This window comes from Tinamus guttatus, unplaced genomic scaffold (assembly GCF_059628265.1).
Source record: "Tinamus guttatus ecotype Peru unplaced genomic scaffold, ASM5962826v1 Tinamus_guttatus_pri_ptg000150l, whole genome shotgun sequence".
Lineage (NCBI taxonomy): Eukaryota > Metazoa > Chordata > Aves > Tinamiformes > Tinamidae > Tinamus > Tinamus guttatus.
In genome coordinates, this window is record NW_028288684.1 from 12,004,807 (window position 1) to 12,020,321 (window position 15,515).

Sequence of the window (15,515 nt, forward strand, 5' to 3'; positions counted from 1 at the left end):
TGGGCGCCACGAGGGGCGGCCGAAGGGAGCGCGCTGAGAGCACGGGCGGGATTCCCTCGGATTGACAGCGGAGACGGCCAACCGGAGCTCAAAGAGGGAGAGAATGACACCGGAAGCAGCCAATCTGCTGGCTGTGCCTCTGCAGAGGGTGGGCCAGACGGTTGGGTGAGCTGCGGGTGTTGGCTGCAGGTGGGTGCGCGCTGTGCGGAGAGAGCGCTAGCCGGGCGGGCCAGCTGCAGAGCGGCGGCGGGGACGGAACGAGCTCCGTCCCAGGGCTGCCCTGAACCGGGGCTAAGTGGGGCGGGCGGCGCTAGGCAGCTCCTGCCGCTCGCCTCAGCATCAGCCTCCCTTGAGAATGAACGCAGGGCGCGCGGGGCGCATGCGCGGGCGCGCGGGCATGCGCAGTAGCGGCGTTGACGCCCGTGCCCGGTGCCGCCCGACGGGGCGGGAAGATGGCGGCGGTCGCGGCGCTTGGTCGCTGCCCTAGGGCTGGCGGGAGCCGCGGCCGGGCCCGGGCCTTGTTATCGTCGCCCTGGCGGGGGTTGGTGGTTGGACCGTGTGATTTCACTGTGCCCAAAGGGCCGAGTTCACACCCGAGCGCTTGTCCCTCCTTGGGCGGTGCCGTTACTCACTGACGTCACTCGTCAACAGCTGCAAGTGGCAGCGCCTCCCGGTGCCTGTGCTGGTGGCGGCGGCTCCGCGCCCCTTTCCCGGGCCGCTGTCGCCGCCTAGCGGCGCGGGCGTTGCTGCTCGTGCGCCTGGCGCGCGTGGGTTGTGTCCGTTACGCCTTTTCGTCACCTGGCGAAATACTTTTGTTGAACTTGGGCCATGGCTAAGCGTTTCACATCTATTTGGAAATTTCAGAGCTATCTTGCTATTTGATGTTTTAGAAAGATACAATGTTTAACTTTTCTTCATTGACCATGCACATTTTTTTTCCAAATTATATTATTTCATTTTTACAATGTGGCCCTGTGGTCATGCTTTAGCACTTCAAATCCATATTAATGTGAAAAATGTGTGAAAAGTTTCCTCACGGACTAGCAGGCTAGAAGAACTTTCTATCTAGAATAAGACTCAATTTTAACTTTCGATATGAAGAAAAACTGCATTTGCAAAATATTTTAAACAGAGAAATAACATTTGGGGCACATAGTGCCAGCAAGAGTAATTAGTTCTATATATATATATATATAAACATATGTATGATTCTTATTTTTCTTCTGGTTTTAGGCAAGTGAGGTTTGTTACATTGTCTCTTACGCCTTACCCCAAAACGGGCACAAAGTTAAATGACAGCATAGGAGGATTTAGTAGAGCCAGAAAAAAAGTAAATTGTTATTCAACCATATCAGTTTGTAGTAGAGGCTTATATTTCCAGTGTTGTATTCTGTTTACTTTAAAGAAGAAATTGAGGTCATATCTAAACTTAATAGTACATGACAATCACAATGGAATACAGGGGCCTATGTAGTTTCCCAAAAGTGAGATTTAATAGGTTTGCCTTGTTTGTATTTTCCAACTAGAGTAACCATTTTTTTCAGTAGTGGATTTATTCAAAATTTTAGAGAATAAGCATCAAGTGCAGATGCAAACTGAGGTTCAATGTGCCTTATACAATTATATGCATAATTATATAATTATATATTTATACTTGCACAATATAATTATGAGAATAATCAGCATAAATCTACATTTCAGTTTTAAGTAAAACACACTATGAAGAAGTTCAATATTGCATGCATTTTTTAAAAACACTTAAATCATATAGAAATTAAAGACTAGAAAACCTGGTAAAACAGTAATTTGCAGAATATGCAGTCGTTATTTTTGTTAGAGATACAAGTGGAGCATGGCATTTCAATTCCAGTTGTGTGTGAGAATGAAAATGAAAAATTCTTAAACTTTTACTTAAAATAATTTCCAAAAGATGATGAATTTGAGAAATTTAGCTTTAGGATAAAGTCCAGTCAATCCGAGTTCTAACTGATTGTTTTATATGTCTTGATGGTGCTTGTGGTGGATCTTGCCTTGTTGGAATACCTCCAGGAGCCTGTGCCATTTCACTGCTTCATACCATGTTGGTTTAGGGCTTTTTTTTTTTTCAATAACTCATAAAAAAAATTCAAAGTTTTAAAGTATCTGTGTCACCTTTCCTTTTAATAATACTGTCTCAACATGTATTACTGATAAATGCTGGATTTCTGGATTAAATGTCTCAAAATGTCACGTGGAGCTTTTTTGATGGAATGAAAATGATTGGATGAAGATGAATTTTCTATGAAGTTGAGCTGTTGATGAAAAAGTTGTAAGACTGAGATGTACTGTACTTTCCAGACAAGAGTTTCTAATTCCCTGTTATTCTGTGATATTAGTCATCCACTTAAATCTCTATGCACCTGTTTGTCATCCAGTTTTACTTACGATTAAGAACATCATTTCAGGTGTTCCAGTTGAGTTTTAGGACACCTGAAGCAAAGCAATTATACAGTATAGATGCACAGAACCTTCAAATAGGTGTTCCTCTGTATTAATAGCTAAATTATGTTTCAATCTATTTGTGCTTTTTGAATCAGCAGTCAAAAGTGGCACCTAATCCTTTAGATGCATCATCATCTTGCTAAAAGCTGTTAAATTAGAGGTGTAATGAGGAACTCAAACTTACATATTTTTCTGCTGTTTTTGCCATAACAGAAATTAGCTTAGACTTCATAAAATACATGAAAAAATGTTCTCTTTATCCCACAAAAGAAGAAGCTGACATCATGATGAGTAAAATTCCCTCTTATTGCAGGGTTTCAATTTATTTTTTGTGAGAACATGAACACATGCCTAGCATTACACAAGTGAATTGTCTAATTGCAGGCCATGCACATGGAATTGGATGTGCTTAAGTCCTTGATGGTTTGGAAGCATAATTCTGTAAAGCTTGAGTTTATTTGAATCAGCCAATTTTTATGGCAGAAGTTTACCAAAACCAGATTTTAAACTTTTAGAGTTAATTTACTCCCTTAAAAAAAAAAAAAGACAAAAGAAGTGCTAATTTCTCCTTTGAATTGGTTATGCATAGAAGTGAAAAAATAACAAGTCATCTTGATAGGTATATAGTATGCTGAATATTATAATATTGTTTTTAATATTAAATTTTAAAATGTTGAAACTGATGAGGTGAGCCTCTCAGGATTTTATAGTTTTCTAATTCCTACCGCAATAAAGCGGTTGTAATTTTTTAAACTATCTTCTCATTAATTACATCTATTGCATAGTAAAAATTTGTATTAAAAAAAAATCAAATCTTCCTAGAGAAACGTATAAAATTTCTTTATCCTCTTTAGACTTAATTCTTTCTTCGTAAGTACATAATGTGTTCTGTAAAATATCAACATTTAAGGTTTCTCTTAAGAATATCCTTGCTCTGTGAATGTTGGTGTTTTCAGATATCTGCTGAAAACTATTAAGAATTAATAGTTTTTTTGTGGTTGTGGTAAGAGAGTGCTGATCTGAGAGTGCTGATGGAGTTATATTGTACATTGAGATAATACGGATAAAGACTGTTTTACAGTTCTGTGTTAATATTAAATACCAAATAAAAATTGTTTTAGTTTTTTGACAGCTGCATTAGTAAAAGAGATTCTGGGTACACACAGAATGTTATCTGTAATGTGCAACTGTATAAATAATTCAAGTAAGACTTGTGACTGTTGAACTATCTTGGATTCAGTCCAGTGACAGAGGTTCTGTCATGTTTATTGTCAGGCAGGCACAGCACTAACATGCTTTTTCTGACAAGGTGTTTACTTATGTATACCCATGACAGGGTACTGTCACAAAACATCCTCTAAGCTACTGCAAAGTCACAAACAAAAATAGTAATTTTGTCTTACTATTATGCAGTGATCAAAACAACTTGGTGTAAGTCTTCTCCACTATCACTCTGCACCTTGGTCCTCATCTGGGTGTTCATGTTCCATTCTTACCTTACTAGTACGTGGGCTTTCCCTTTTCATAAACTTTTCTTTTTAATTCACTTAGAATTGCAAATCTTACATAATTCTCAACTTCATTAGTGCAATCAAATTTCTTTAAGCATTTTATTTGTTGCTCCCAGCATGTAAGAGTCTATAAGAAGTCACTGGTTTAGCAAAACCTTTTCAGCGTAAATATATAAAAATATATATGCATTGTATTTTGATCGATGCTCTCTTGAGAGCTGCACTATGCGCTGCACACAAAAGTTCATCTCTGATCAAGGTTTATTCTGCAATTGCTTTGCTTTATTTGTTTATTGTTTAACTGTTTAAAACCTGGTGGAAAGGATTGTAACACCATTTCTAGGAGGCCTATTGCAGTACGTGTGACTGTAGTGTATGGCTGGTGTGTATTTTCTGGAAGTGACTGTTTTGGATGTTTTTGGAGCTTCCTTCCTATGCAAGTCTAATGGTATGCTCTGTTTACAATCTTTTAGGATAATATCTAGGATTCTGTGAATACCCAGGGTATAAAATAGCTACTCTAAAGGGCAGCTGGGCTTTCCAGGGAAAACTAAAAATAGATAAATAACAGAGTTCTAAAAAACAAACAAAAAAAAGGATAAGTGCATCTAAGAAGGATTCTCAGTGGTGCCAAATGATACACAACTGGCACTTTCTTGTAGCTTGTCACCAGCAGGAATGGGGATGTACATGTACCATGTTTTGACCATGGACACCTCGTTCCTTTCTGTGTGCGTACCTGGCATGTGGGTCAAGGAGCTCATTATGCTCCAGATTGCTCTTTCCCTTGTCCCCTTGGAAAAGACCCAGACTGAGTGAACAGCTTATTTAGTGACTTTCAAGCAGACAAAGAGTGAAGTTATATTAACTTTAAATTAAAATGTATTAGCCCACGAGTGCGAACCCAGACAGCAGCAACCCGCCGCCATTCCTTCTTGGGTCAGGGTGTCTCGAGTAAGAAGTCCGTATGGCAACTGGCCGAACTACTCCAGTAGCCTGCAGTCTGTCCCTCCTTTCCCTTTTTGGAGGGTGATGCTGTAAGTATACTCAGTCCTGTGACCAGTTATGCATAGACCATATGACCAAAGCGCAGTCATTTGTCAGTATAAGGCATATGTGAATGTTCAGTACGTGAACAGCCATGAGCTTTGCCCGGTGATGGGGTACCTGAATTCGGTCACAGTAGAGAGCAAATTTGATCCGACAGCAGGAAGTACCCAATGACATTGAATGTGCCAGTGCTCTTGGATCCATGGTCACATGAAGGAGATGTTGGGACATTAGCGTACATGACAAGTGCCCAGCATGTCACACCATGGAGAAGAGTTAGAGCATGTAGCTTCTGTGTGCCTTGATAAGCAGCTGTGTGGCACACTGCAGCCTAAACGTGAGCGTCATTACTATGTGCTATAACATTTATACACCCTTAAGTGTAATGAACCACCTACTGGAGTTTGCTTCTCAGTATTCCAGATACACTTGTTTGTTGGAATCCTGTGGGAATAAATGGAACAAATATGAGGAGATTCATTGCTCAGTTTTCCAGAACTCCAGACCTAAGCAGCGTATGTCAGCACTGACGATGATTATTATGGTTTTGTCACTAACTTAATAAAATATTTATAAATTTAATTATAGCTATTGACTAATTCATATGCCTTTGTAGAAACAAGCATGAAATACTTATAAATACTAGTTGGCCTTGTTTTAATATATTATTGTTTAGCTAAATTGTTAAGGTGTTCTGGTTGGATTTTAAACTGATCTACAGATCCAACACATTCGAAAATCAGTTTCAGCCTTATCGGATAAGACAGCTACAAGGGAGATGAGATTCTTTTCCTGCACTGGATGACCCATGAATTGGAGCAGTAAATATCAGAAATATTAGACACTTAGGCTTGTATTTATTATATCCAATTTATAGGCTGCTAGTTGCAGTGAAAATTGGAAGAACCTAGTGCTATGCACATTTGTGTATCCATAGAGAAATTCCTGTGTAAGGTCTTTGTTCTTCGCTGTGATTATTTTTCCTACAAGAAAGTGCTGCTTTCTCTCTCTAGCTACTAGTAGAAGCTTACAGGAGATGAGCTGGTAGGATGAATCTTGGCTTTAAAAAATAATAGCAAGTCAGCTTTTATGGTGAGTCAGTTATGACTGGAAATAACTGAAAAAAGTATAAACATGTAGTTGATCACAAGATGAATGAGAAGCAAAATTTAAAATCAGTTTAATGGAAATACTGTGAAAAGTATTTTCATTGAAGGCAGAAAAATAGCTACATTGCATTGTGAGACAGATAAGACCTTAACCATAATATTATACAGTAAATTGGACACCAGTGGAAGAAAAATGAGCTCAAATTGGAATGGATGAAGAGAATGCTGAGAAGCAGGAGGACATTCAGTCTTAAAATTGGAGCTCAAGAAGGTTGACAGTTTCTTAACTTGTGATAAAAGCTGAAAGAGGATATGATCATTATCAATAATCAAAAGCAAATAAACACTAAAATAATCAATGGAGAGTTTTAACAGAGGAGCAAGTGTATATATATAAGCATTTATTATGTGTAATTGTAGTCTTGATGCCAACGTGTTGGGATAGTCTTTCAGTAGTGGTGGTAAAGAACGTACCATTGTTAGATCTAGTTTGCTTTTGTGAAAGCAATTATGTGATTACATAATCATCCAGAGATGGACTTGATGTCATGAGATGTTTCTGCATTTATTACTGATTTTAATAACCCTTATCCTTGTATCTTACCTACAGAAGTAGGTCAGAGCTTGCTGTAGCAATTACATGGAATAGTAGAAACGTGTCTAGTGTCTATTTTCAATTCCAGAACTTTATGAAAATGTTGTCATTTCCTTTAGAAGAAGTTTTACTTTACATGATGCTAAGTAAACCTTGAAATTTACCTACAAACATGGAAAATATAATTTTATTGAAACAATTCTGCTTTTGAGTCCATCTTTTGAGGAAAAGATTATTAAGTTCAGAGGGGGAAAAAAGGTATTCTAGAAAACTCTGGCATAAAAAGAAGGTTGTATGATTGATGAAAAGGGGGTTTATGAGGCCATTCATTATCAGAATAAATGGTGGTCTTGTTCTTCTGTATTTTCCTAGTTCCTCAGGCTTAGAATGGAAAGAGAGAATACGTGAGATTGTCTGGCCATGGGAAGGAGAAGATGCCCGCTCCAAGGGTGCCAGTGCTGGGAGCAAGATCAATGGATCTCTTCTATTCCAGGAGACGTGGAGGTCTATTTGTGGCTGGAGCTACCTGACTAGATAAAAATATAGATCAGTCTGCTATGAAAGTACCTCCCATGAAGAAGACTGCCTGATGGCTTAGCTTGCTCTGAATATATCACCAGATAAGCCTTTGCACCAAATTGAAACACAAAATCAATTATTTTTGTTTCCAGGTTTGGATTGGAATTTTTTACCCCTCTTTTGTCAATTCCTGGGGGCCGGTATCTGTTGCTAATTGGAATTGGAGTTGTGGAAGCCTCACACAGAATCCTGCAATAGAAACATCTTAGCATGCTTCCTTAGCTTTAAAATCGACATTTCGGAGTCAAACTTGCAGTAAGGCTAGCTTATACATCTATAGCAGTATAAGTAGATCTTAAAACAGGAGGAAATAAAGTATATTTAAAACTTCTTTATGTTGTCAACATATAGTAAAATATTTTTAGTTCAAAAATAGTCAAGCCCAACTAGCTTTACAAACTGTACACTTCAGTATAGGGTTTTGACCAGAAAAACTTGTCTACAGAGACTTCATCGTCTTAAATTTTAGTAAGTTCTGAAGCAAATTATTTTAAGCCATTGTAAACAAAGCATTTTTGCAGAGTAGCAGCATAAGCTGTAAGCAAACATACAACTTCACCTATAATATTAGCGTTGTAGGGTAAAATCAGTATAAATTGACTAAGCACTCAGTCACATCATAACTAAACTGTCTTTAAATGACTGCACTTGGCAAACCTCAGCAACTCTGTGATTAGGCCAGGCTTTTGGTGCTTGTTTGATTCCATATTTTTAGTTTGAACTGCAGAATGAAAAGCCAGATAGCAAAAAGTCTAGACCAGCTCATAACATTTATATTTCTCTTGGACTGTAAACTCTAGAGAGACCACTGGTCTGCTTTGAATTTATACGTTTGTAATGTGCAGATGAGCCATTTGAAATTTAAAAATATGTAAACTTTTATTTTCCATCTTCATTTTATGAAAAATTGGAAAAATTTGGGGTTCTGGGTGGTATAAGTCTGGCACTAGTCTTCTTTTCCAATTATCATTAAAATCTGTAATAAACTCCTTGGTATGTTTTTCACCGAGTCTATCGAGTAAGAGAAAAAAAAAAAAGAGGAAAAAAAAATACTACAGGTGGGTACTATTTTTAGAGCTGCTCTGATATGTATCGCTTATTTTACTTTTCATAAGTATGCAGTGCATACTTTGCAAAGCATATACAAAGTATTTGAAAAGTATTAAAAGCAAATTAAATTCAGTGTAAGAGTCACTGAATAAAAGAAATTTAGAACTGTGCCTGGGATTTACAAGCCAAATTCAGTGCTAGAAATTTATTTTATGCCTTTGTTTTTTAATGTAGTAAGACTGTAAAATCCATTACTTATTATTTTTTTATTTCAGTTTCAGGAATAGATTGATTGAAGAAAACATGGCCAATCAACGGGATTACATTAGCAGACCTATTTGCAATGGAATTTCTGTTTCTGAAAGTAAAATCAACTCCTTAGTGGCTGAAGGTCATGGACAACAAATTCTAAAAGTACTACAAAAGTTCAGAGAACAAAATATATTTTTTGACTTTAAAATTGTTGTGAAAGATGAAATAATTCCTTGTCATCGTTGTGTACTGGCAGCATGCAGTGATTTTTTCAGGTAAACCTGCTTCTGGCATGAGTTTGCGGGAAATGGCTTATAAGCCCTCTGGGAAGAAGGGAAGGAAGGAAGGAATATAATTACAAAAAATTATAAATAAATTATTACAACTAATGTATGTCCTCCAAGTTTTGAGCAAAGGGGCCAAACATCATCTAAGGGATGGTTAAAAAAGAAAAAAAAAAAAAAACATGCCATGCTAGATGTCTAATCATACCCCAGGTAAACCTGCTTGTAATTCTGAAGTGATGCAAAGATCCTATGAATTCGAGATTCAAACAGCAGTCTGTTACTCTGAAATACAAATACAAAACCGTAACTGCATGATTCCACTCTTCGGTAGAATTGACACAATTTGTGCATCTCCAAGTCTTTATCTGTTGCCTGTATTTGTACTTGAGGGTCTACAAAAATATTGTTTGACTTTCTGTGGGGCAGCCTCTGTACTCTGACACATTTATATTTTGAAATATTATCAGGCTGATTAGGAATGCATCTTGCATGGTTATGTTATTTGGAATTATTGTACATAAATTATACACACTTTTTGAGAGAGACTTTTTGTTTGAGATGAGTAATCAGTATAGTGTAGTTTATCTTAAGAGAATGTAGAATAGATCTGTGATCTTGCCTTTAAATATTTGAATCCATTCTTAAAGAACAGATAGATCATTTGCATATAGGATTTTGTCATTTTACAATAATTTATTGAGAACCTTCTTTCTTCAGTAAGGCTCAGATTTGCAAATCCATACTGAAATAGATACTTGGTGTGTCTCCTTCTAGCTTTAATTGAAAACAAATTCTTATTTCAACTTTCCATAAGAAAAAAAATACCAAAAAAGTAGTCCATCAGAACATTAATTGCAGCAACTGCTTTGGGAAGATTACTTCTATCACTCTTTGGTTTTATGCAGCAGCTTGTAGGACAGCTGCACATGCAATCTGCAGCATTGAAGCTACTGGGAAGTAAATATAAATAGGTATTACTTCCTTAATAAGGGAAAATACTGAAAGCTGAAAGAATGTAGTGCCTTTCATAACCAATATGAAATCCTCTTAGTATGTTTTTTCTGCTAGTGATTTTGAATTCTTTCTTTTTAAGGACCACTAACAAAAGCAGACATGCAAATGATATGAATTGCTTCTCCGCTGCAGCAGTAGATTCGGTTTTGCTTCTACACACAGAACTACTAAAATTTCAAGCATTTACTGTTTGACACCATAAAGCCACCTTTCCGTAGGAGACATTGTGGTAGAAAGAATGCTAGTATGAAATTGGTTCCTGTGGTATGTTTTAGAATTGAAGTTAAGCACATGATAACATATGTGGCATTTTCAATACCTCTCCAGGTTAAGTTTGCCAGGAGAGACCCCTCTGCATTGAACAGTTGATAAAAACAGCCATCAAATTCCTAAGTTGTCCTGGAATGCAAGGTCTAGGTATTGTCTTCAGGGAAGATAGCAAATTATCTTCAGGGAAGAAAAAGCACCTAGGTCCACTAGATAATTTTTTTTTTAAAAAATGTTTTCTTTCTTGGCCTTGGGCTTCTCTCAGATTTAGATTGTGTAAAGCTGTGATTCAGCAACAATTTGCTATGTTCTTGTTACCTTTCAGAATCAAAAGTCTTTCCTAGCTTGCCCTTCTCCTGATAATATTCTTTTGTTACTATAGCCTATAAATGCAGTTTCAATGTATTTCCTAAGCATTCTACATCCTTTTCATTTCATTTTATCATTCAGACATTGTATTAAAGGGATTTTTTTAAAAAAAATCCTTTTCTAAAGATCAAGTATTTGAATATGCAAAGAGATCTTTGAGATGTAAGTTTTTTGTATCATTTTACCTATTTGTGCAAGAGGTCAGATGAATTCAACTTTTCTTGCCGTTTACTTCTCAAAGAAAATGCCTTACACTGAACCTTTTCCTTGACCTTGTCAAAGTACAGGATTTTAAAAATTACAAACCGATACTACTCGTTTAACAGAACTGTGATATAATACTATTCTTAATAGGAACTACTTCTGATATATTAAAAGTCCAGATTATATATTCAGTGTTTGGAATCATTTGCATACCTCCTTTCTCCACTATCATCTTTTGTCCAATTCAGGAGCCGTTGCTGTCACAGCATCACACGTGGGCTGTGGAAGTCAGGGAAAGTGAAACAGCAGCAATATTCTGTTGCCACCACTTGCTGGCTGGCAAACCCTTAATTATTTTATGTTCACTGTGTTAGATTGTTTACGATAGTTAAATACTATTTAGTAATAAAGCAGTCAAAGCTGCAATAAAATTTGCACAAACCTATTGGTTACTGATGTTTGTTCCACAATTTCAACCATCATCTCTCTGTGTTCAGTCACAATATTTTTTGTGCAAGATTCATTATATCACCCAGTCCTACATCAAAACCATATGTTTTTTCTGATGTTTGCCAGTACACATCTTTGTCAACTCTAAAAGAAGAATCATTTCCTCTTTTTTAATTCCTCTTTCATTTCCTTTGCCCACATTTATAGCTGGAGACTGCACCCACCATGCACCCTGCCCATTGTTCCAGCCTGTAATTTGGAAGGCCTGTTTTTTAACCTGTATCCATCCCCAATGCATAACCTACGTTGGAAGGGCTTTTTTACTGTATTTCTTTTATCAGTATTTCTTCTCAAACTGTTGAGACTCACGATGCCCCTAACAATTTCACATTTTCTTTCATCTTGAAACCTCCTTGAAAATCGTCCCCCTCCCTGCAAATCCATGGAAAACACAGCTACCAATATAATTTTTATGAGCCATCATTTTGAATAGGCTCTGGGCACCATTTTTTATCTGCCACATAAAACATACATATTGCTTTTAACTTTGAGTTTTAACGTTTTAGCCCTATAAAGCTTATCCACCACAGTGCCTTCATATACCATCCAGTTTTTCTCCTCCCTCTCACATCAGTGTTTTTTCCTCGTATTTGCTAGATAAACTACATATGGTCTTTAATTTGTGTGTATATCTTTTATATTTTATTCACAGAGCGCTGTTTGAAGTTAATATGAAAGAACGAGATGATGGCAATGTCACTATTAGTAATCTATCACCCAAGGCAGTGAGAGCTTTTCTTGATTATGCTTACACAGGAAAAACAGAGATAACAAATGATAATGTGGAAATGCTCTTCCAGCTGTCATCATTCCTTCAGGTTTCACTCCTTTCCAAAGCTTGCAGTGACTTTCTAATAAAAAGTATTGATCTCGTGAATTGTTTACAGTTGCTTTCCCTATCAGAAAGTTACGGTTCCATCCGTTTATTTGATCATGCATTAGATTTTGTACAGCACCACTTTTCCTTGCTCCTCAGATCAAGTGATTTTTTGGAGATGAATTTCGAGATATTGCAAAAATGTCTTGAGGCTGATGAACTTAATGTTCCTGAGGAGGAATCAGTGTTGAAAGCTGTCCTTCAGTGGACCAAACATAACTTAGAAACACGACAGAAATATTTGGCTCATTTGATTAAAAAAGTGAGACTGCATCAGTTACCTGAAAAGACTTTGCAGGACTTCCTGCTGTCTGAAGAACAGTTACTGAAGAGCGCTAATTGCTCTGTAATAATCAGTGATGCAGTTGAAAGCGTGCAGAACTTCAGCGGACTGTTTCCAGATGCGCGTCCTTCAACAACAGAAAAATATATATTTGTTCATAAAACTGACGAAGATGGAGAAAACAGACATACGTTTTGCTACAACATCAAAACAGATAAATGGAAAGAACTACCACATACACATATGATTGATCTTCCAGGGTCAAGTTTATCTAGTTATGGAGAAAAAATATTTATAACTGGAGGATGCAAAGGGAATTGTTATAGGACAGTCAGGCTTCATATTGCTGAGCCATTCCATGACGCCACTGACCAAACCTGGTGCTACTGTCCAGTCAAGAACGAGTTCTCCGTAGTGTCAGCTATGAAAAAACCAAGGACAATGCACACATCCGTTGTAACCTTGAATCAGTTGTTTGTAATAGGTGGAAAGACCAGAGGAGCTCAAGAAACCCGAAGTCTTTTGGATGTAGAATCTTATGATCCTCTTTCCAAAGATTGGAAATCTGTAAGCCAATTACCAAGAGGTATCTACTATCCAGAAGCAAGTGCATGTCAGAATATAATTTATGTGCTTGGCTCAGAAGTAGAGATTACTGATGCCTTTAATCCATCTCTTGATTGTTTCTTTAAGTACAATGCTATGACTGATCAGTGGTCTGAGCTTGTAGCAGAATTTGGACAATTTTTCCATGCAACTTTAATCAAAGCTGTTCCAGTGAATTGCACGTTGTATATATGTGATCTTTCCACCTACAAGGTATACAGTTTTTGCCCAGAAACCTGTGTTTGGAAAGGGGAAGGATCTTTTGAATGTGCTGGATTTAATGCAGGGGCCGTTGGAACAGAAGATAAAATTTATATATTAGGTGGTGATTATGCTCCAGAAGAAATTACAGATGAAGTTCAAGTCTACCACAGTAGTAGATCTGAGTGGGAAGAAGTATCACCAATGCCAAGAGCCTTAACTGAGTTTTACTGTCAGGTTATTCAGTTTAATAAGTATAGGGACCCCTGGTCATCTGTAATGACAATATGCTCTGGAGAGTTTTGAAACGCGTCAGTCAAAAGAATCTATTTAAATGCACAAGTTTTAGAAAAGACTTTTAGCTACTAATTTGCTGAATTTTTTTTTTCTTCAGTTTAAATTATATACTATGGAACTGTTTGAAAGGGTCCATAAAACTATCATTCATACTAGTCATTATAAATACTAGTTTTTTGTGTTTTCTGTAATTATCCGAATAAATAGCAAAATGCCATTACTTTCAGAAAAAGTAGAGTCATAAGGACTTTGCCTTTTTTTTTTTTTTTTTTTTTTGCCTGTTATTTCTGCAATTTTCACAGGTAACCCAGCAGAAAACTTGCTGAGCTTGTGATCCTGTTTTCTCTATGTAACTGAAGTTTAAAGTAAATCTTCTGAATTAGTTTTCTCTAGGTTTTTTTTTTGTATCATAAACCTGATAGAGGAATTCATTGTCATTTTAGAACAACCTTAGCAGAGGCAAAAGCCAAAGAGACCTTGACAGCATTAAATCTAGGTATCTAATTAAGACTGATAATTGCTATACCTTATTTCAGCTTTGCAGTTTGACCACGTTTTCTCTGTCCTTGTGCCTTAGTAGCAGCTATACTTTGTTTTCATCACATGGCTGTGGCAAGACAACCTCTGAAAACATTTTTGCAGTGGGGAGAGGATTTCTACAGGGTGGATGAGTCATGCAGTAACTTCACTGTACAGATGGTCACCTCTGTCATGGTGTTAACTGCAGCTAAGCTGAAAGAACAAAACATTTTGGGCTGTTTCCTGGCAGAAGTCTTCCATCTCCTAAGGCTACAGTGCTATCTACTAAAGCCACAAGGCTGCTTATTGCAGTAATACCAGGTTGAGTTGTTGCCCCGGTTAATTCCAGGAAAATTTTGCATCTTATCACACATAAAATACTAACTTACAAAAACAAATCCCCACGTTTCAAGTCAAAAGGATTCCTGAAGTGAAATAATTCCTTTAATGTATGCAGTAGTTTAAATTAATTAAAACACTTTCATCTTGTACTTCATAGTAATTTTAAGTGTAAAAATATTACATGGGAAAAAATACACAATATATTTCTTAAAAAAAATCAGTAGTCTATTGTAATGTTTAAATTGTCACAGATTTTTTAGTATTAATATTCCCTTTGGCATATGTCATAAGTTAAACTTGATCTCATGCATCCACATGGGACACATTTCTGACTGAAAGATACTGTAATTAGCTAGTTTTATAAATTTATTTTGTAGTCTTTCACAGCCTGGGAATTGTATTTCTTTCCAGATATCTGAATAAAATTTTGGGAGCCCTTATGTTCAATATAAAATATTTCCAAGACAGTGAAGTTATATTATGACAGACAGAACAATACTGAGCATTTCATTTCCAAGTAGTTTAAAAAATGACCAAACTTCAGCAAGGTGTCTGAAACATCTTTCACGTAGTGTAAGATAAACATAGTAATTTAATCATCATGGCACTACTGCATCTATATTTGCAAAAGTCAATCTCAGTACTGAAACTTAAAGCTTAGTATCTTACAGTGATATATTTCTATTTCAAAGACTAAGCAATGGAAAGCTTTGATCCTGTAATTAATTTTATAATTTGCTAACAGATATCTTTACAAAGTTAGGTAACATGTAAATTATGCACATTTGAGGATCATGTTAATAGAATAAACCCCACACACATCATAATTAAGATGTATTAAAATGTGTTTGTTCTGTAGAAGTAAACAGCTTGTTGTGTTTGGATTGCAGGGAACCTCTACATTTATTTTGCTATTTTCATAGCGAATTTTCAAATTATAACTTTATTTAGCCAGGAAAACTACACAATCATCACGCTGAAATGCAAGCACTTTTATACCAAAACACAAATAGTTTTTCTTAGTGCAAAGCAAATGTATTGAATAGTTTAGAAGAGAGAATACTACTCCCTCCCACTGAAACAGCAGGAAAAACAATAGTTATAGAGTAGTA

The 15,515-nt window shown here is 36.7% G+C and overlaps 1 protein-coding gene across 2 annotated transcripts; it reads left to right on the plus strand.

The window, feature by feature from the left end:
- The first annotated feature begins 142 nt into the window (after positions 1-142).
- Positions 143-13,623, plus strand: KBTBD3 (kelch repeat and BTB domain containing 3). 2 transcript variants are annotated; one of them, XM_088522339.1, is made up of 3 exons: positions 143-189; positions 8,651-8,902; positions 11,931-13,623. In XM_088522339.1, exons 2-3 carry the CDS (start codon positions 8,679-8,681, stop codon positions 13,549-13,551), a joined length of 1,845 nt encoding a protein of 614 aa, XP_088378465.1. In that variant the 5' UTR covers positions 143-189; positions 8,651-8,678; the 3' UTR covers positions 13,552-13,623. The 2 variants fall into 2 exon arrangements, with proteins under 2 accessions (XP_088378465.1, XP_088378466.1); XM_088522340.1 differs by lacking the exon at positions 143-189 and adding an exon at positions 7,277-7,417.
- The last annotated feature ends 1,892 nt before the right edge of the window (positions 13,624-15,515 follow it).